The sequence below is a fragment of the Acanthopagrus latus genome, chromosome 18 (genome assembly GCF_904848185.1).
Source record: "Acanthopagrus latus isolate v.2019 chromosome 18, fAcaLat1.1, whole genome shotgun sequence".
Lineage (NCBI taxonomy): Eukaryota > Metazoa > Chordata > Actinopteri > Spariformes > Sparidae > Acanthopagrus > Acanthopagrus latus.
Genome location: NC_051056.1, coordinates 18,227,718 through 18,249,661, shown reverse-complemented (window position 1 = coordinate 18,249,661; position 21,944 = coordinate 18,227,718). Strand labels below are relative to the sequence as shown.

General features: G+C 43.0%; 1 protein-coding gene across 2 annotated transcripts in view; it reads right to left on the bottom strand.

The window, feature by feature from the left end:
- The window catches only part of gabrb2a (gamma-aminobutyric acid type A receptor subunit beta2a), a 37,854-nt gene extending 16,303 nt beyond the window's left edge, over positions 1 to 21,551 (bottom strand). Inside the window, exons 1-4 of one of the 2 annotated variants that reach the window (XM_037076361.1) lie at positions 21,356 to 21,551; positions 21,084 to 21,184; positions 20,542 to 20,609; positions 6,556 to 6,776 (exon numbers count right to left, since the gene is read on the bottom strand). In XM_037076361.1, coding sequence (XP_036932256.1) covers positions 6,556 to 6,776; positions 20,542 to 20,609; positions 21,084 to 21,184; positions 21,356 to 21,429 — 464 coding nt within the window. In that variant the 5' untranslated portion in view covers positions 21,430 to 21,551. The remainder of the gene's footprint in view (positions 1 to 6,555; positions 6,777 to 20,541; positions 20,610 to 21,083; positions 21,185 to 21,355) is intronic. The other variant, XM_037076360.1, reaches the window with a different exon arrangement.
- Between the last annotated feature and the right edge of the window lie 393 nt (positions 21,552 to 21,944).

Sequence of the window (21,944 nt, the reverse complement as noted above, 5' to 3'; positions counted from 1 at the left end):
CTCCATTTTGAATGAAGTCTGACCTTCATGTCTCTTCCTCTCTCTGGCTCACCCTCTTTTCTCGATCCCTCTCTGTGAATTTTGAGCGACATGCATCAGGAGTCCTGCACCGAATGTCTTCCCTCCTTTCCTGCATAAAATGGAAGTGGAGTATGCGTGTGTGTGTGTGTGTGTGTGTGTGTGTGTGTGTGTGTGTGTGTGTGTGTGTGTGTGTGTGTGTGTGTGTGTGTGTGTGTGCGTGTGTGTGCTTCCCAGCAGTCTGGGTGGTATCTGTGTTATTAGCTGAGCCTTTTCAGGGGCCGGGTAATTAGATCAGACTACCTCTCCCTGAGAGTCAGGCCGGGCTCTAAAGTGACAGTTGGGAGCACTGTTGCAATTTTCTGCTCCTCCTGGTAATTTGGCAACCAGGATCCGGGCAGGATTGGGATGCAACGCACATCCAGGGAATACGGAGCAAACGGCGCCCTCGCTCACCCGATCCTCCTCCGCACGCGCCCCAAAAATAACACTCGCCCACTCCCACGCGCAGACACAGATCCTACACACGCATCCAACGCCTCCCGCAAACCAAACACTCTAATCTGTCGGTGTTCCCCAGGTGCAGCGTGTCAGCTAATTTCAGTTGGTTCAGCACAAACCCACATTCACCTTTAAGGGCCAATAATGTGTTTACTTATTACACAAAGGATTTAGTGAGACAACATCATATCTTAGAGGGTGACATATTTAGTCATGTTTGAGGTTAGACAAAAGGCAAACAAGCAACAGCACGACGCAGGAAAATTGATTTTGAACATGTGCTATTGAATTATTCGCTTGTTAAGAAAAACTGATTGATACATAGCATCTCTGCTATAGATTAAAGTTCTCCTCCTGTGATTTATTATTGCACCTCCATAAAGATTTACACAAATTGAAAAAAATAACGCCCTAAATCGAAGCAGTGCAGTCTCCAGTCTCTGGTTCCTACATTTCCCATGATGCAACTGGATAGCATCTTTCATCTCAAATGAAAAAAAATAAAAACTGCGTAGAAAATTAATGTTTTCAAACTTTATGCCCCAACTTGTGTAGCCTCCTGGTGTGGTGACATCACTATGACATCATCAAGGTTTCATTTCTCAGGTCTGCTCCTTTGAGGAAAAGTTCGCCTAAAAATAACATTTCAGTCATGATCTTTCCAAGTTCGGTGAAGTTTTGTAATAAAACAAAACATTTCTGGGGCTTCACAACAAAACAGCATTGCAGCATTCTCCTAAACTACTGAAGTAGATGGGAATGTTTTAAATCAAAAAATCTCAAAAAACATAAAATGGCTCAGTACAGCTCTCCTGGGATAATCCAAGTCCCTGGAAGCCCCGAGATCCCAAATGGATTTTAAAATAATTTGTTTTCACCCTTTTATAAGCCAAAAATCTTCACTGCAGCAGCAAAGCTAAAAGTGCTAGCATGGACCCTGTCTGAAGGGGTTCCTCTCCTCATTCAGAGTAAACTGACTTTGACATGTAAAATCTGTTGCTTGACTTTTGATAGGATTAAAAAATGCAGCGGCCTTGATGCAAAGCACAAACAATATAAGTGTAACAATGCTGGTTAATTTTCTCTACCAAAATAAGAACGTTTTGATAAACACATTCACCAAGATTGATTCACGTGAATGACCTGGTTAATACTAAAACACTCTGAGGCTGAAACATGTAGAAGGAAGCTCCCTAGCATCTATAGACGTATATATACCTGGCTTCTCTGTAGTAAAGATGTTTAATTCCATTGCAAGATTATTCACATAGGACAATTTCAGTGATACAAGCTGCAACATCCAATTGAGACTTTCAAAATAAGGCTTGCTAATAAACATTTATCAAATTATGACATTGGTGTTTTGGACTGTCCTTAACTTGGTCAAACGGTTGCGGCTTATGTTGGGTTTGTTTTTTGTTTTAAAATGACATTCAGTCACATCACATATGATGAACCGTTCTTCACATCATTCATGCAAGTTAACATACTTATGCAACATCACTTATAAATAACTCACTGTTGACACTCGGGATGCAAACCCTGGTCTCCTGCGGGAAAGTCCTGAGCATGACCCAACCCGACCACCCTCTGACTTCTTGCTCTTCATCTTACAGCACTACAGGGGTGCTTCCAGAAATTATGGTAGAGGGGTAACTACACTGTCAAACTTAGAAGTGTAGATGGATAAGGAATGATAAGGAATGGCTGCTGGATCTGATGCATCACGAGTTACAACATACTGACATTTACTGAAGTACCGCGCTTCAACACAGGTACTCCTCCTGCGAGTGCTTCTGTTTTATTCTACTTTCAGAGGGAAACCTTGTGCTTCTAATCCGATCATGTTTTATTTGTAGAATCATAATTCACGAAGTCATAAAAATACAAGTCACAGCTGTGGTTAACTTATAGAATATACTGTGTCTGTAAAGTAGATAATAAAGCTTCACACTAACACCAAAAACATTGATAAAAATCAAAGTGACAGCAAAACAATAAGATACATAATAATATAAGTCTTACGGGGGTCGTGTTGAGTGTACTTCACTAGTGCAGTAAGGTTGTGTAAACATCAACACCTTTTCAACACCATGTGTCTAAAATGATTAAATATCCACTTTTAATAGTATTAAAAAGCACCAAAGTTAAACATCGCAGATTTATGATTTGATTTTCAAACCACAGCTGCACAGATATTAACATTTTTACACATATGTTGGGATGTTTTCAATGGTTTCGTCTGCACCAGCGATATGTGCAGGATGTTAACAAAAAATAAAAAAAAAGGAACCCTATCATCTGAGACCAGGACTTCTTTTTTCTTTTTGTCGTGGCATTAAAAGAGCGTTTCTTTATATTCCCAGCGTTGTGTTGAAGTTCTGGTATCATGACAGCCGTGTGTAGCGCAGGACTGAAGAGAGCACTTTGTGGTATTGCTACTTGCACTTAACTAGAGGATCTAAATACCGCTTCCACCACGGCTGAACTCTGACTAAAATGAATGCGTAGCCAAACATTCATTGCAGTCAGACACGCTGGCAGGACGCGTGTTCACACACAACCTGTTCTCCCATTGAGGGCTCCGAGTCTCCTCTCAGTTAGCCATCTCCTCCACATCCACTACAGCCCTGCTGTTGCAACCAGCCGGCCCGTCTCTACAGGTATGTGTCAGCGTGCTCAGAGCGCACACCGGCATCTGGCCAGGCCGACTCTGACAGAAGCTTGTGTCTGGACTTGCTAGCATCAAATAAAACCTGGACCAAACCCACAAACCAAATAATGGAGGAGCCGGGAGGCACCGGCACTGACAAGGACAACGTATCTGAGGCAACAACCACATCTCTCCGCTGCACGCACACGCTCGAAATTTACAACAACGTTCCGCGAGCCTCCTGCTTCTTGGCTGTTATGCAAAGATATGTGTTAGGCTTATATAATTGAGTCAGAGCGTTATAAATTACATTTCTCGACTGTTGAAACAAAACGTAGCGATGAATAATCTGGTGCAGTGCAGATACTTAAATTTTTTAAGCAGTCTTTGCGCAAGAAGGGCATCTCAGTCTAGAGAGAGAGAGAATGACTGAATGCTGCAACATCTTGAATTAGCAACAATAATCTCATCCTTTAAACACAGACGCTAATCTGAGATCATTTACACACACACACACACACACAAACGAAGAGGAGGTGACAGATCAGAGGAGGCAGCAGCACAGTGATGGACGGGCTGTGCTAGCCTGTGAAGTCAAATATCGCAGCATCAGTACAAATACAGATTCAGTGTTTGTATTGAACTGCTACATTATTGATTTTGAGTTATCAATTATGGATGACAGTCTCCTCAGAGGCATCCCAGTTCAACGCCACAAAGAGATGTCTTGTAGATGGGCTGAACCATCCTGCACAATCAGACTCATTTCGGCTGTTTGTACCCCCCTGCTTTATTATTGATCACGGCCGATCAATTATTGATAATGATGATCATCGGGGACCTGAAGGGCTTAAACTTGAGGGCCCATACCTCTTCCTATACATAGAATTTAAAGGAAATCTCTGCTTTGTCACAACACGTGTCTCATTTTCAGAACAGTGGCCATAATTCCAATCAGCAATGAAAACAGCAAACTGACCAGAGAACAGCAGCAGATGATCATCATCATTCTGGCTTGTGACTGAAAAAATAACTCTTAGTGACCCCAAACAGTCGAAGGTCTCCTGTGTCTGACTGTAACCACGAATATTATTTTAAACAGATGTTACAAATTACATTCAACTTTTATCTCCTCTTGTATTTTACTCTGTTTAAACGTGCCTTTTTGCATTGCTGTGTGTTTCTTTAAAACTTTGTCTTAATGCATTTTGGTGAAACACTTAAGAGAACAAATCATGTACTTATGTAACGCTCAACTAGCGCATGACTCATGATGATTTAATGCCTGCAGGAAGTGTTAATTCAGAGTCACTTCATTCATTGATATGCAATCAAATTATTCACCTACAGTCAGATGCAAATATTTTACATACTAGATGTAAATACATAAATACAGTTACAAAAACACGCTTTTGTACAACTGAAATCAAGCTGACTGATCATTTATCAACTGATGTAGAGCCTAATGAGTAAAGTGTGAATTTACACTCCTTATCTTGTGATCTATTACGTGTGAACTAATTACATAAACTTTCAGTGACCTGATCATTTGTTCATGGTGAGCAACAGGAACTCATGATCCATCCCACATTAGTTCATGAATGAGATCATCGTGAGTCACATATTAGTTGAGCATTACTTAAAGCGTCTACAAGGAACTTTAATGTCTGTTGATTCTGGCGGCGCCTGTGGACAAAATGAGCACAACCGCCTGCTGTCATGAAAATCTTGATCTGACTGGCATGTAGATTTGATTCGAAGGCAAAAGAAACATGAAAAACCAATTTGATTGTCTGCAGGATGCATTGCGATAAGATAATATTATAGTATTTATTTGTGGCTATGAGAAGACTAATATCTGTTCAATGATTTTGATCTAAGTAACATTTGTGTGGGTTACAAGTCATTCTACAGCAAACAGATTCAGCAGCTCGGTGATGGTCATTTTGTTAAGGAAGCTTAAGTTATCAGTATTCCTGACTTGACAAACCTCAAATGTCATCTGAGGATCATTTTGAATCCTGCAACCATTGTTTTCTCTATCAGTGTTCGTTCAGGCTTTTTTGTCTGTATCTTATTTTCAAATATCCAGCCATAACAAAATCAAATGACAAAAATACAGCTCTTTGACGGGAAATCCCCTCCAGCTTCCTCCAAACTGGCTAACATCTGAAACCTCACTGTAAAATTTGCCTGGGAAACATAAAGGTGCCGTAAAGTGTTGTGTAAGCTTTTACAGGAAATATCACCTGTAAAGAAATCTTCTCATTTAGGTCATTTAGGGGCATCAGCATTGAGACTGTTTCATAACCTGTAAAAAACTTCTTGTTGTACGTTAAGTATATGATCTGCTACCTTTCTGTAAAGCGTGACCACATTCTTATTGTCATGTGCTGAAGACTTTAAACTGCATTGCTGTAAAGGTGCTGCATAAATAAACCTGCCTTGCTGTTTCCTTTTTCCAATCTTGTTAATCACGTCAGAATTACCTTGAAACCCCCTCAGGCTGTCCCAGCTCTTTGGTAACAAACCCCTGACCTAAAATGCTTTCTTAGTTGAGCACACTTGAAATGTCTATAATTGTCCCTTGTTGCTTGGGAAAACTGTGTGCTGACAGAACTGTTGTCACTGTAAGTATAAATAATATAAGTGTAGTCAAACAAACTTGAATTCAGAGGCCAGGCACTTAAGTGTGATGGATGTTTACTACACACTAAGTTAAATCAACCTGAGGATTTTTTTTTAACAACGTGTATTTCTGGATTATTTTTTTAGCGCTCTCTATAAACAGATATTTGCCTTTAAAGGCAGAATCCATCAGCAAGGGACAAGATTCAGGTATTAGAAGCATTCTGGTTTGTGTTTGTAGTCGGAGTAGTGATGATCAGTCAGGTTTGAGCAGGCTTCGGATGTGTACAGATAAACAGTCTGTGTGGAGAACAAAAGAGGTGGAGTACAATCTCCAATCAGCTTTCAATAAGCTTTTTCTTTTTATGTATCTACATTCACATAAAGATGTCCAATTTATAAAGATCAGCCAGATATTTCATCTCACATCCATTCTCAATTCCCAATTAAATAACTGGAGTGTAACAGTGGCCAGTGCACATAAGAGGACATCTTGGCTCAGATATCCAATATCCAGATGTTCACTGGCTACACTGAAAGTGCTGATACACTGGGGGTCACATCATTGTTTAAGATGAGAGATCTTGCATTGTAAATTAAGAAAAAAACAGTATTATCCTTTAACTGTACATGTCATCTTCATTGAAAAGGGTCAGATATGAAGCATCTGATTCCATCACATCACATCATTGTGCATCGCAATCAATCCACTGACAGCCACGACAGGAAGGGAGGGGCAGTTGTAAAACTCTCACCTGAGTCCGTAAAGCACCGTGCCGTCGGGGTGGAGACGGATCATCCTGTTCTTGACGGTGACGCCATGAACGAAGGACTTCTTGTCGTTCAGGAAGTAGGTGTCGGGCACCCAGAGCTGATCGGCTACTCGGTTATCCAGCGTCAGGTTGTAGGCGATCTCGGAGTAGGACAGGCGCTTGTCCCGCCACGCTTGCTGGAAGTACATCGTCAAGGTGTAGTCCTGGAAGAGCAGAGGCGGATGTTAGAATGTGAATGCGCTTTATTTCCACCATCATGTCTGCCAATGCTAACATCTGACTCTGCAAATGTGTCACAGCTCGTTGTATAGACTCTGAATAGTGAGAAGGTCAGCCAAAAGGTCGCTGGTGGTCCCAAAGGCCACGGCCTGTACCAGGGGCCGTGGTGGCAGGGGTTGGGGGGTTAATATTCAACTATCCTCCTTTAACTTTGAGACCGTGACCAGAGGGGATCTCTCTCAGCTGGCTGGCTATTGTCTCACGCTAAAAATATCTGCTTCCACTCGAATGGATGAAGCCACTCTCTCCGTTACAGAGACGACACTCCCTCTGATGCAAACGGCCAGTAGATTTTCTCCATCTGGTGTCTCTCTTTCTCTTTTCTTTTTTTTTTTACCCATGTGATAAACAACCGAACCTCAACATCGACCTCCGAGAGAGATTCCCAGATTTAACCTTGGCGAGAAACATGCGTCTGTACTGTAACGGTTTGGTTTTACACATGCTCAGTAAACCGTATCTCCTGCTCTCGCTCTCCCTTCCCTCTGCTTCTCACTCTTAAAAAAAGACTTACACCCACACAGCCATGGTGAAACACGGCACTGCAGTCGGATCTGCTCTGTTGCAGTGTGTTGCAGTTGCAATCGACGAGTGGGAAAGCAAATTAAAAAACACAGCCTGTGAAACGAGGCACTCGAGCTTTTCATTCTGAGCAGCCATCGTCGTTACTTTTCCACGTTTCTATGTTTTCGGGGCCCCCACTGGTGTGACGCCACAAAGCAACCCCTCACTCTCGGAGTCTTATCATTCATTGCATGCCTGTGCGCGCGAGCGAAAGCACTGCGTAAAAAGGGCATCTAAAAATACATGAGCGGCTGCCATGTTGATTTTTTTCAGGAGTGAAAAAGTCAAGCGAGGACGGCCGCATCCTTATCCTGTTTTACAAGAGTTCCCGCTGAACCTTCGTCTCACACTCGCTCCCTCTCTGTCTCATTATCAGCCTGTCGATCGGATGTCTCTATCACCTCTGGGATCGTTAGCCGCTGCCTGCAGCCTCGGTGTACTTCGCCCACCGAGACGGCATCTCCTGCAAGCACGACCGTTGATGAAAGAACAACACGAGAAGCATCTGAGGGGGAAGACACTGTATCCCTCTGACTGAATTAGAAAACTGAAGCAAACAATATTAACTGAAGCCCCGTGGTAACAATCCGAGCAACTTGATTGCGTTGAGGCAGAAAGCGCTTTGCGGTGTCACAGACTTTCAGCAATAATCTCGACGTATTTTTCTCCGTGCTCCACACAGCTTTTTGATATAACGGGGGTGAAACATCCTTTGACATTTGTGTCTGTGTGTGTGCTGTGTCCTCACACACACATTTTGGATTTTTAGATGTTTGCATTCAAAGCTCTTAAATTGTGTTTTACTAATGATTATTATCATCATCTTGAAATCGCGGAAATGCCCATCACACCTGCCCAGAGCGCGGAGCAAGGTCTGTCAACATTTCAACCAATTTTTCGAACAAGTGAAAACCCAAAGATATTAAATTCATGATGATTTAAAACAGAGAAAAGCAGCTCAGATTTGAGAGGCTGAAACCATTGGGATGAGGAATGATTAATTATCAGAAAACTGTAGTGGTTCATTATCTTTCGATTGACAGCGAGCACCAGTAGGAACTTTACTTAACAGTGACCACAACTGTTTCCTCATTCATTCACAAGATGTTAAAGGCAAGTCAATTTGATTTAAATGGCCCAACTGAATAGTTACATCCAAAAATAATAAATTTGCCTCAAGAAGGTTCACAATCTGTACAATCTTTTTAAATCCTCAGTTTAGAGAAGGAAAAACCCTTTTACTGGGTTAAAACTGGAAAAGATTTCAGAAGGAACAACAGAGGAGGGATCAATCTTCCAGGACAGACAGACGTGCTGTTGACGTCATGTGTGCTGAATAGACCAAAATAGCAAATTGACAGTATGGAAAATCTGTCACAGCCTATAATAGACACTCAGAGCCCGACTGATACTCAATTCATGGGGGCCAATGCTGATGTTAGGGAGTGAGACATTCTGATACACACCAGAACAGTGGTGGTGAACCACTTGGAGTTGAGACGCCCGCCCCCCCGAGAAAATTCAGGTTGGCAGTCATGATCCCTGATCAATTTCAGAAATCATGTGCAGATACAGTGTAAAAATCAATTAAATAGGCATTGTGCTTTCAAGTTCTCTCCATATGTACACAGTGAAGATGAATGTTTACACAGTGTGCGGAATGATTCCCTCTCACGGTCATCTACGCTGTGCTCTAGCTGTAACCATGGTAACAACTGTGCGACGGGGTAACGCAAACTCAGTGCTTCAGAAAGCCTGATGGGTTCAGGTCGGCTTCGGACGCTGCTTTCTCATGGTCGGAGCTTCACTCTGATACGAACACGCTTTCTGCAATAATCCCTCAAATGCTGTTATCAAATACACAAATGTGCCGTTCATCTTTTGTAGCTTGGCAGTAAAACTTCACTGTCAAGAATAACATTGGTGAGCTGAAACAACAAGTCTCTCCAGGAATTAAATTCATATTGAAACATTGGTCGGGCTGTAGTAAGATGAGTCCTTTCTACTTGTCCAGTGCCACAAAACTGTGATTTTTGCATTTGTAAATTTTAGAGAATTGCATTGTGGGATAATGAGCAGAAAGTTGGACTCTCGGACGCGAAAAATAAAATGGTGGGGAGTAACGACAGAGCGCTATAGGGAAGAATCCAGTGAGCGATGTGTGTGCTTCACCGCCATTACTGCTGTGGCAACTCAGCGCGTGCTGCCGCCTGCTTACAGTGTCGTCGGGTTGAAGATGTACGACAGCGGCTCCCGGTTAGGATGGTGAACATTATTCTAATTTTACGTATTGGTTACATCAACAACAACAGCCTGAACAGATATTGAAGAAACTTGACCACACACCACATTTGAGATTAAATACTGTGTAAAATACAACAAATGTTATTTCATTAAATAGGGTGCATAATTATTCAAATGCTGCATTTAACTGTTCTAGACCTGTTTGACTGAATGTGTAATCTTATTTACTGCCCAACAGAATGAACTACAGAACTACAGCACACTCACAGAGGATCAAAATCAAAATAATAATATCATTAATAATACTCATCCTTCTTAGGACAGCTCACATTCAAACACGCTGACAGTAAAGGCCACTTGAGGCACAGCAAACATTTCCACGTGTTACAGGAGAAAGAAAGCCCCGTGTGTCATTATTAACTTGAACGATGGCTCCGTTTCTGTTCAAGTGTCCCGGTGAGCCGTGACAGTGTGACAGAGAGCCAGCGTGAACAATACCAGGACGCTGAAAGTGAAGCAGCTAAATGGAATTCAGCCTTCATTCATTTTATAATGAACACCTGTGCTCTCCCCGCTGTCATGTGTCGAACTGTCCTCTGTGAACACCACTGAGATGTGTCTCTTGTTAAGTAACCGGAGCTCGGATTCATTTTGTGTGTATATATATATGTGTGTGTGTGCGCGCGTGTGTGGGGGGTGCCTCGTTGTGTACGTTCGGAGGTTTCGGAGTACAGGGATGCACAGAGAACACCTGGGCCTGCACGCTGCCTCCTGGCTGTTCTGTAAAATGGCAGCGTAATTACAGCCTCACAGATGGTGCTGCTTACCTCCGCTTGGACTTCACTTGAGCTCAGAGAGAGACACAAAATAGACATGCCTCCCCCAAACACACACACACACACACACACACACTCACAGTCTGTGTACAATCAAACTTGTTGTTCAAATCAATCTGCAACATAAAACGCCGTACTGCCAGGGAGAACATTTTTGGGATCTGCATGTTGATTTTTTTTTTTTTTCATAATTTCAACCACAAAGGAAAAGAAATGTGTAAAAAAAAATGTGCATATTTGATATTCAAGTCTCAGTGTAGAGCACAACACTGCATTACATACATGTTTTCCTCAATATGGGCCAGCACTGGTAGTGAAAAATAACCCCATCGAAGTATCTGTCAACACAAAATAAGTGTCATGTCACAATACAAGGCCTGTTCCTTGATTTAGCATTCTAAAAATAACGCCTGAGTGATAATCAAGACATCGAAGGTGCTACGTGCTCACACGCGAGAGATGGAGACTGAGACAGAAAAGCAGGTGAGGAGGATTTTGCAGCTTCCCGAAGAGAAAAAAGGAAAAAGAGAAAGAGAAAAGCAGCAGATCTGTGAGAGACAGATCGTCCCATGCTGGAGCGTCGGTCTCCAAAGCGACCTTCAGTCTCCTTGTCACAAGCACTCCTCAGAAACTCCATTAACATCACACAGTGAGCATCCGTGAGGGAGACATCTTGTGGAGAGCACCAACATTTTTGTAAAAAAAAAAAAAAAAGGGAGAAAAAAAGGAAAAAGCCTGACAGCAGTGAATGTATAAACAGGATAGAGACACGAACGAGGCCCCGGCTAACTTAAGAAAAACAAAACAGCAAGGCTGGTTGAACAGTGCCGGTGTCTCTCCACTGATATGTTTCCGGGGCTAACAAACGCCCATTAAGAGCCTGACACAGTGACGAGCTGTACATTTGTGTTTCCCTGAGAAATCTGACAGCCTACAGTCGTTACAAGACCTCCATTACAAGCACATCAGCAGTCACAACCGACATGGGAGGGAGCCTCCAATAGACATTAACACGATATATACGCTGCTCCGTTCGCTGGCGTTACCGTGTTCTCTGACGAAACCAACCTGTCACTTCATTTATGTGTGGGAGTCTCTGATGTTTGTTGTCATCCAAAAGGCATGTCCAACAATACACTCGCTCTCATTTTCATTTGAAGTCATTTGTCATTTTCCTTGATGTGTATTTTTTGGATGATTTCCGGCAAAATCTAAACGTAACAATACATATAAGAAGACGATGAGATTTATTTCCTGAAATTCTTGGAGTGAGAAGAGTTTGCCAGGGCCTCGAGCTAAACTACTGTTCATTTATACTTTCATTTTGACTTCTGACAGGTTATGCTTATAAAACAATGTCGAGTTATTTGTATTTATCCACCAAGATGTGATTCTAGTGCTCTGTCAAGACAGAGTCTGACAGAAGAACCTCCACTGAGCCTGTCGTCATCAGTCGAAAATGAAACCAGCTTATCACAACAACTAGGCGTCAAACGATCTGAAGACTTCATGTCACAATTATCCAGTCCGACATTTCCGCGATTCGGGATATTAATCACATTAATCATCTTAATATTCTTGAATTTTAAAATAAAAACTGAAACTGCACTAAAGCACACTGGGAAACAATTTACAAATTGCTTCCAATGAGACTGTCCTTGACTATACACATCAGAAATTACCGCTGATATTTTCACGTGTTGTAAGATGCGACCTGTAGCGGCTGCAGTTATTCTTACAGCTGCAAAAGTAGGCGGTGAGGAGAAGTGGTATGAAGAGTGAAAAAGCCTCTCGGGTGGAGGTCAGAGTCGGACGGTTGTGTTGAACAGTCACAGGACTTTCATTCAGGAGACCGCTTGATCATGTCCAGAGCAAAACCACAAGTCGACAGTGAGTTCTTTTAACTTACTAACGCTGTGAAGTGACACCACGTACACAAGGTAAGTCACTGAGGTAACATAGGTACTGTAAGTAAAACGTTTGTGAGACGTGGGCAGCAGAGAAGGTTATGATTATTTGTTTGTAGTGTTACTGTAGTTTTATAAGATTCTTACCTGTGTTCAGCCCATATAAATCCAGTGATTTTCTATCACTTCCTTGAGCAGCTTATTCAGTTAAATCTGTATTAGGGTCGCCATAGTCGATAATTGTGGTCGACAGTATTCATGGAAAGGATATTATCACACTGTCTACAGGAAATGTTTTCCAAAAATATTTTGCCCCTTTTTTTGGCAGATGCAGACATTTACATTCGACATCACATTACATTTAAGAGGCGATGTATCATTTCCACAATATTATCATATGTGTATTATTAATATTTCACTTTTAAATATCGCGATTACTGTCAGCATCAGCATATCACAACACAACAACAACAATATACAAATCAACTTGTAGTCGTATATATATATATATCTTATATCTTGTTGTTTGTGCTGGGTTTTTGAAAAGCACAAAAGAAAAAAATATATAAAGGTTGACATTTGCACTCTGTGGGACGCTAAACAATGACAAATTAAAGCCAATTTCCACCAAACACAAGGGTTAAAGAACATATTCCGCCCTTGAGCTGTTGGTGTGACAGCTGTGCCTTCCCTCTCAGCTTCACGGGACCAGACAGACGTCCACCATATTGCAAACGCTTTCATCTGCGTCCTGTCGCAGAGTGCCCCCGTCGAAACAGAGGGAGAATATGCTGATAATAACAATGTCCACCGAGTGCGGCCACGAGGAGACGGCTCGACGTTTGGGCATTTAACAAGCTCGTCTGCCGACATCTCGGCCTCTTGTCTGTTTGCCTCCCCATCTACGGGCTGGAGGAGACGCCACAGCACATCAACCGGTCGAGCCGAGCTTATTCGTTTGTTGTGCTCCCTCCCTCAGCGTCTCGTTAGGTCCGGGCCTCAAATTAACTTATTGGGGGTCAAGGGGGGAGAGTTAGTGCATTCTGAATGAGTACATACACATCCTGAGGGGAGTGACAACATGGACGCCTCTATGACTCTCTTTCCAATTGCTCATTTTTCAGCTACTTAGCTTCAGCGCAGAAAGTGCCCGACAGAATCATTAAGGGAGTCATCAGCACATTAAAGGCTTTTAATGGAGCCGGATAACTTACTCTCTGTTTTTTTGTTCCCCGCACCGGCCATTACCAACAAATATTACCGCCGATTCAATTTTTGGCATCGTGTCCCATCGCGCAGTGGGACTCCGGAAGGGTAAGTGTTGACAATTAAAGCAAAGGACGAACGGGCAGAGTAGAAATATGAACCCTCTCTCGTTATCTTACATCTGATTGATGATTTGGAGCCAGAGGAAGCGAATTTCAAAAAGGCCACAAAGGTATCAGGCAAATCAATTGGAATTCATCAAAATGACACCTAAACATTTGAAAAATGTCACTTTAACCGCCTGATGTTAAAGACATATCCGCTTGCATGTATTTGAATATTTCACCACCAGGTTTCACTTCCAGATCTGCTGCGGTTCTGTTATTTTCTTAAAGCTTGGGGTCTCTTTTGACATTGTTTTATCTCAAACGAACCCTGGCACCCCAGACTAAACATCGAACAGAGAGCCCAGCGTGCATGTAGGAAAGCTGCAGGATTAAGTGTTGTTCCCGTGCTGTAATTATTGCTGCTGACCATATTAATCTGTAACTCCATGTGTCCACTCAGCATAACTAATGACATTGTTCTGGACAACCTGCTTTTCCTGTCTTAAGCCTTTTCTTTCTTTCTTTCTTTCTTTCTTTCTTTTGGAAAGCTCAGCAGAGCAAACAGAGCAGGCAGAGTCAAAGCTGCGCCGGATCAACAAAGAGAATTTCATTTCATTACGTTTTATTGAAATGTTAAAAAATGAAAAAAAAATAGTAAAAATGTGAATATATCTGTGTAAAAAATGTGTTGAAGTTGTAGCTTTGGTGAACATTTTTCTGTAGAAACAGAATAGAAGTGACACAGAATAAGGATTTGCGGTATTTCCTAAGCAGTTACTCCACTTGATTCATTGATTGATTCACTGATTGATTCATTGATTGATTGCCTGTCACTGTAGTATCTCTGATTTCAGCCAAAAAGTACTTACAGTAGTCGTGATTTTGTACCTGTGAAAGGTGCTATACAATAAACATATTTTTCATCTCTGCCATTTGCAACATTTTATCAGACTTCTATCTTGACTAGATCTGAGGGAGAGTTTGCTTTATCCGCAGCAGTGGTATCAGAGTGGAAGGCAAACACTGCTTAACATCACAGTAGTTGGTATGTCAAAAGTCCTGATTCTTCCTCCTGTTTCTCTTATTGAATGACGGTAAAATACTACCGCCACCCGGAGAGCTGGCTGTCGGCTGTATTGCAGCGACACAACAGTCAATGTGGACGTGGCCACGATCTGGAGGACACTGAGGGCCGTGGGGTGACTCAGGAACGCGGAGGGAGTTCACATTGTTGTGACTTTTACAGGCTGATGTGAGGCCTTTTTACAGATAATACAATAAACCGTCTGCAGGGAACATTGGTGGCCTCTGTGGACACGGGAATATACGACTTTTCCAACCTGGATGAGTCAGAATCCGACCTGGTGACAGGTACTGAGATAATAATAATAATAATAACCACAGAGAAACAGCCAGATCTCTCTCTCTTATGTAGGTCAGCGAAAAGTGGTACATTGAAACCCTCCTTATAGGACATTTATGTTTTCATTCAGCAAATAAACACATAAGGACAAAAAATGTATAGAAAATAACACTTCAGCTAGAGGTACCAATAACATCTAAATAATTAAATAATTAATGGTATTATTTCTTTTAAGGGGATGGTGTAGGACCTCTGTGTTTCTACAATCATGGCCCCGGCCCTGGATTTGATGAACTGTGGTATATCTTTTTCAGTATTTTCAGACATTTTATAGAATAAAAAATGAATCAATTTCTTGAAAAGAATCCATCATTAATAATCCTGATAATAATCTTTAGTTGCAGCCCTACTGAAGGTACTACAACCAGCCAAGCTCTTGCATCATCAGCATTTATGGAAAAAAGAAAAGGCAAAATAGCAACAAAAAAAACAACAAGAAAAACCTTCACCTGGATCGCAAATGTTTAAAACCGTGAAGAAGTCCCTAGAAAAAAGATAGAGGCCTTATTTGCTTTTCCTTGACTTCCCGAGATCCACCAAAAAAAAAAAAAAAAGAGATGCTGCGTTGTCATGGCAACACTGAGTAAAAATAACACAAGCTTATTTTCCACAAGCTGAAAATAAAATGGAACAGGATCAGTTTGGACAAACAAGATCAAAATGGTTGCTAATTCACAGACACAAGAAGCTGCATCTCATAACGTCGAGGCCCCGTGTCGTGTTCCCTTTGGTCATCAACCCCTCCCACCCCCAACACACACACACGCACACATCAAGTGCACACAACACACACACTGTTATCTGACGGTCAGATCCTCGTACTCATGCAAAGAAACCAGCGCTTGTCAGGATAATGATCATAATAAAGGGAACGCTCACGCCCCACTAATTCCTCCATCCCAGAAGCCACCACAGCTGGTTTGTTTAAATCTTTTAATTCACAGCCAGCTAATTAACATTCAGAGAGCAGTATTATAGTACAGGCAGTGCCTCTTAACAACCGCCAACCTCAGGTATTTTACATGTAATTAACAAGCAGGATGGAGAGAAGACGAGGAGTGAAAATACTCATTTAGCTCACTCCAGCCTCCGAGTGTGGATTGCAGCCGTACACAGCATATGGATGCATGCTGAAGATGTTATTATGCAGCACTGATGCATCGCTGAGACAACAGACTCCACTTGTATTTAATCAGCTGCACTGGCTGTGTGCAGAACACTTTTTAATGCACCGTAACCGGGGTTCGGTTCCTGGATCTGTGATTTCAGCAAAAACAAACAGCGTTATGCAAATGCAATTTCAGCCGCTAAGTGAGGGAGATGAGTGACGGAGCGAGATGCCAGCGCCGAACGGCAAAGATAAACGGGAGGACGGGATGGGGAGGGAGGGGGTCTCGGCCATGATATCATATCTGTGCCATATTTTGCACTAACCCCAGTGAGTCAGCACAGCCCACCCAGCGAGGATGTGTGGTCACACCTCGGACTCGGAGGACACTTCCCTCTCAAAATAGCACATCTGTAATGTCATGCAGGCGAGGCTGCTACCTCGGCGCCGACTGACCTGCACATTTTTATTGCCCGACAACATGGCTGACCTTTGCCTCAACGGGCCATTGTCGTGGATCACACGGGAGTGCACAAGAAGAAAAAATGACTGCGCGTACGCACACGTGAAACCAGGCTCTCACATTTGCGCATCACAGGAGAAAGAAGCAAGAGGGAAGAAGCAGAACTACAGCATCCCATTTCATGTCCAAACACCACCTCGACAACCATCATGCCCTTCATGTCAGCGTAAAAGAAAAATGCCACAATGGCTTCAATCAGCCCCCGACCAAAACGCAGAGTTCATTCTCCACCAGAGGCTTTTTTTTTTTTCTATCTTTAATTAGAGGAGCGAGCAGCAGCCTACAAACCCAAACCTGCTCGCTGCCATGATGGCGGACGGCTCACAAACGCTGATTTCAACTCATATTCTATCACTTCTGACAGCAAATTACTCCATTTCCCGTTGCGTTCAAACACATCGGTGCAAAATTCACACTTCATTTGCAATCAAGTGTAACTGCTGTGGATCTGGTTGTTTAGTTTTCTTCCAACCAAATTCAGGTTAACAAGAATCTACGTTAAATGTAAAATTTTGACCCTTTTCATCCAGACTAAAACCCTGTGGATCAACACTTAGATTAAAAATGTTTGGTGCAATCTGGGTGTCCGGAAACTACAAGATCCTAAAGTGTTTTCAAAAGACGTTATTTACAACCTTGCTGCATGGGTTCATGGGCTGTGTGCTAACACTTTTAGCATAGCAGCCATAGTTAAGAGTTTAGCTTTAAAATAGTGTGAATAACGTCTTTTCAAATCAATTCTGGATTTCTGGGCTTCCAGAGACTTGGATGACACCAGGCGAGCTACATGGAGCCATTTCATGTTATTTATTTTTTTCATTTGTTTCTTTACATTTTAAAAGAAGTCCCCGTCCACTTCAGTTGTTCGGGGGAACGCTACGATGCTGTTTTGCTGTGAAGCCGAAGAAATGTTGCATGAACTGCGAAGCTTTAAAGTGTGACTGATAAACGGAAAGTCATGAATTTTGGTGGGACAAATCAACACGAGATCGGAGAAGTTATCGTTGACATTTTCACCTGGGCAAAACAAATGATCAGGAAAGTGACTGGTAGATTAGCGGCGGCCGTTCACTAGAGAGCCTTGTTTTAACCCCTCAACCCCGCAGACATTTTAAATCACAGCAGTCATCCCAATGTTTTCTGAAACTCCAAATATTTCATGCTAAAATGTGAAGAACTTTTGGACAAATTGATGCACAGAATATCCCGAGTAGATCCATTTGATCAAATCATGAAGCCATCTTGGGTTTGAGGGTTTTTTTTTTTTTTAAATCACATCGCAGTGCAGAAGGATGTTTCAAACCTTAAATCTTTTTGACTGGAAACCAAAAAAAAAACAAAAAACAGCTGAATGTTGAGGGGGTTAATGAAGCCTCCTGCTCTCTTGTAACATTTCCTCAGCCTCCACCAACCAGGATGTAGAGCATCATTAACAGAGACGGTGAAACTGATCACGGTAACCTTCACCTCTCTCCCACCCTGTTCCTCGCCGCCTTCACCGGCTTCATCCTCGCCTCCCCGTGTTGTTTTCCCTCTCAGCACTTTAATCTCAGAGAGCGGCTGCCCCTGATGAGGAAGATCAAAGCGGCCCCGCACCGAGCACAGGTCACCGACTCCGTCCTCGTGATCACGCTGCACGGTGATTTTATTGATTTCCCTGAGATCAATCCTGTCCTCCATTGTGAGAGCTGGACGTGAGGAGAAGAGGAGGAGGAGGAGGAGGAGGAGGAGGAGATTCCGACCTCTTATGTAAGTCGCAGGATGGGTTTTTCACAAGGTAACAACAACGTGTGGAACACAGGTCCGCTGAGGTCTCGGATGTTTTGGGGATGTTGTTGTTTTTTAAATTTTTTTTTTTAACTTTTAGTCTAAATTTGTCAGTCATGTCTGAGGGACGCCTGTGCGGATCTGGCAGGGGGAGCTTTTTCCGAGAAATGAGCGAGATGAACGCTCTCTCATAGCCACGGGGAGCTGCATGACGTCAGTCGCCATTCACTGTTTGTGCACAGTTTTGTGTTTTGTTTTACACTCACACACACACACACACACACACACAAACGCACACACGGATGTATGAAGCAGTGTTTTTTTCCAGATGAATGCTTGCATAGATGCCTAGTTCTTAAGTAAGATAACCCTTTGGAGCAAGGCAGAGGTGGATTACATGGCTGCTGAGCCCAGAGTCACAGCCAGGGATCCAGTCAAAGTGGTGGGAGGGAAGGACGGAGGAGGGAGAGAGAGAAAGAGGGGGGGGGGGAGAGAGAGAGAGAGGACCAAAGCGAGTGAGGGGTTTCTATTTCAAATCTCCCTGGACCCCCAAGGCACTTCCGTTCTGGCTGCATCCTCCACCAAAATAAATCATTTCCATCAAAGGGAAAAGCTCTGACCGTTCAGCGCCTTCCCTCATCCGAGGCAGAACTCACATATTTGTTTGTGTGCGGAAAACTCATCCACTGCACTTTAATCAAAATGACCACCACCTCCACCAGCACCAGCACCAGCACCAGCACCAGACACACACATTCGACAGGACGCCAGAAAAACTCAAGAAGGGCCAAAAAAATTAGCGAGAACTTGAAAATGGCTCAATTAATAATAGAAAACACGTCTCCTTCCAGTCCTGCTGGCAAACTTGTTTTTAATGCTCTTATATAACATCTCTATTATGTTGCTCCATGGAGAGGCTGCTTTGTAAATCATCTCTTCTCACACTCAAGACATGCCCTTAATATCTTCCTCTGAATGCATCCAAGACCAAATATTCCACACCGGGATCCACTGCAGCAGAGCTACGCTGAGGTAGTTAACATTGCCATCTTGTGGGATGCAGTCTGTCTGTCTGTCTGTCTGTCAGGTGGATCAATAGGTGGTGCTCTTGCATGGGCTGCTGAACTTTTCCCCCTGTCCTCTCCAAGTCACACATGACGTTCATATTTGTGCACCAGAGCGTCCCTTCCTTTTTTTCCTTTTTTTTTGGGGGGGGGGTTGCAATGCTGTGTGTGACCAGACATGTATTATTAACAAACTGCTTACGTCAACTGACAAGTAGGGGGAAGATCATTTACGTAGAGATGATGTGATTGGTCGACTGATGATTTAAAAAAAAATAAATAATAACAATGAAAAGCCTCGAAAATTATGCCAGTTTGGAGAAGCAGAAGATGGAAGAAGAAGAAGAAGAAGAAGAAGAAGAGGGTGTTTTTATTCGTTTTGTAGGTAACTGCATGAGGAGGAGGAGGAGGAGGAAGAGGAGGAGGAGGAGGAGGAGGGGGTGCGTGTCAACAAAATTACACCACCAAGGCTTGACAACGTGAAGCAGTCAGGAGCACACACACACACACACACATACACGCAGCCCTCCGCGCGCGCAGCCGGGGCTGTGCGTCCGAGTGCGCCAGTGAGTGTGTGTTTTGAATTCAAATGCAGCAACACACCAGAGCTGCAAATGCGGAGACTGAGAGGAGGATGGCGATGATGTGTTTGGGAACGGAAGCTTCTCTCTCTCTCTCTCTCTCTCTCTCTCTCACACACACACACACACACACACACACAGGCTCTCTCTCTCTATCTCCCTCTATCTCTCTCTTTTTTTTTTTTAACCCGGGTAAAATGTTTCCACACAAGATGCCTCAAACCTGCCTCTCTCCCTCTCTCACACACACACATACACACTGACCCGCGCTACAGCAAAAACCCAGTCCAGAGGTGTTCCCAGCCGCGCCAGCGAGGCACCGATAATTGGCAACGTGATAACGATGGAGATGCACCTACCATGTTGACTTCAGACACCATGTCTATGCTGGCTATGTCTATATTCATCCCCACGGCCACCGGCGCACCTGTGAAGGAGAGGGAGGCGTTAATACAACATACATGAATTATTCCCCATCATGTAAATTTAACAAATTCGTGACGCGCGCTCAGGTTCCTCTCTGCTCCCCTCCACCTACAGGAGACTTGTGCATCATCAGCCCGAGCGTGAAAAAGATATATATATTTATATATATATATAAATATAAAAAAATGATGTTTTCACACGCATCTTATCTGAAATGCTGTTAATTTCGTCTTAATTTGAAGCGGGGGAGAGGGGGGATCAAAAATTGATGAGGGAGGATCGATCACGTTAAAAGCCCGAGATGTTGCACATCATTTCTCACGGAGCCGTAATTGGAAGAGAAAAAAAGGCCTATTTGCAGTGAAGGGGATGATTATGTAAATGAAAAAAAGGCAGATTTTGCGTTTCATTAAACATGTCCTGCACGTCAGGCGGGCGTGAAAACATCATTTTTTCCCCCATTTTTCCTCGTTACCTCCGAAATCTGGCCTCAACCGAATGTCGTATCCTTTCATCAGTCTGTCCACTGTTTCTTTTACCAGAGGCATATTGCTCGGATCTTTGATATCCTTGACGCTGGGGAAGGGGGGGTGGGGGGGAGAAAAAAAAGAAGGTGGTGTAATGCAGAATGGCTTATTAACAATCACACGCCAGGCGCGCTTTTAACAGAGGCTATACAAGACATGCGAGACAAGAGAGAGGGGCGAACAAAAAAAAAAAAAAAAAAAACATGCGAAAGGAGCTTACCCTTGAGCCCAGACAGAAGTCACTAGTAAGGAAAAAGTCAAAATCCCAAAGTGGTTTTTCCTGATCCTCCCCATCGCAACAGCTTTTGAGGTGGTTTCGCGATGCGAGTGAGGAGAGCGCACATCCAACTTACTCCACACGGTGCAGAGGAGCCAATAAGAGGCGCATGCGTGCAGCCAGCCCAAGATCAAAGAGTGGAGACTGATGATGGTGGATGAGCAGTTTCCATTGCAGAGAAAAATATTAAAGGGACAAGTGGTTGTGCGTAATGAAGAAACAAGCGTTCATGCCAGGAGTGAAAAATGAACAACAGCAGCGTGGATTTCAGCTTCTTTTTTTTTTTTTTTTCTTTTTTCTTTTGGTTCATTTATTGTGCTTTATTCTCATGTCTGATACATGCACAGATTAACCCATGACAAGGTCAAACACTGGGATGCACCTGCAGGGTTACAGCGGCCAGAATGTCAAGTTGAGATCAAGTTTTTATTCCCCTCAGTTTTTTTTTCTTTTTCTTTTTTTTTGTTACAAGTGGCTAAAAGAAAAAGAGAGAGACTTGCATACAAACACCTGCGCCCAACAATCATCCACA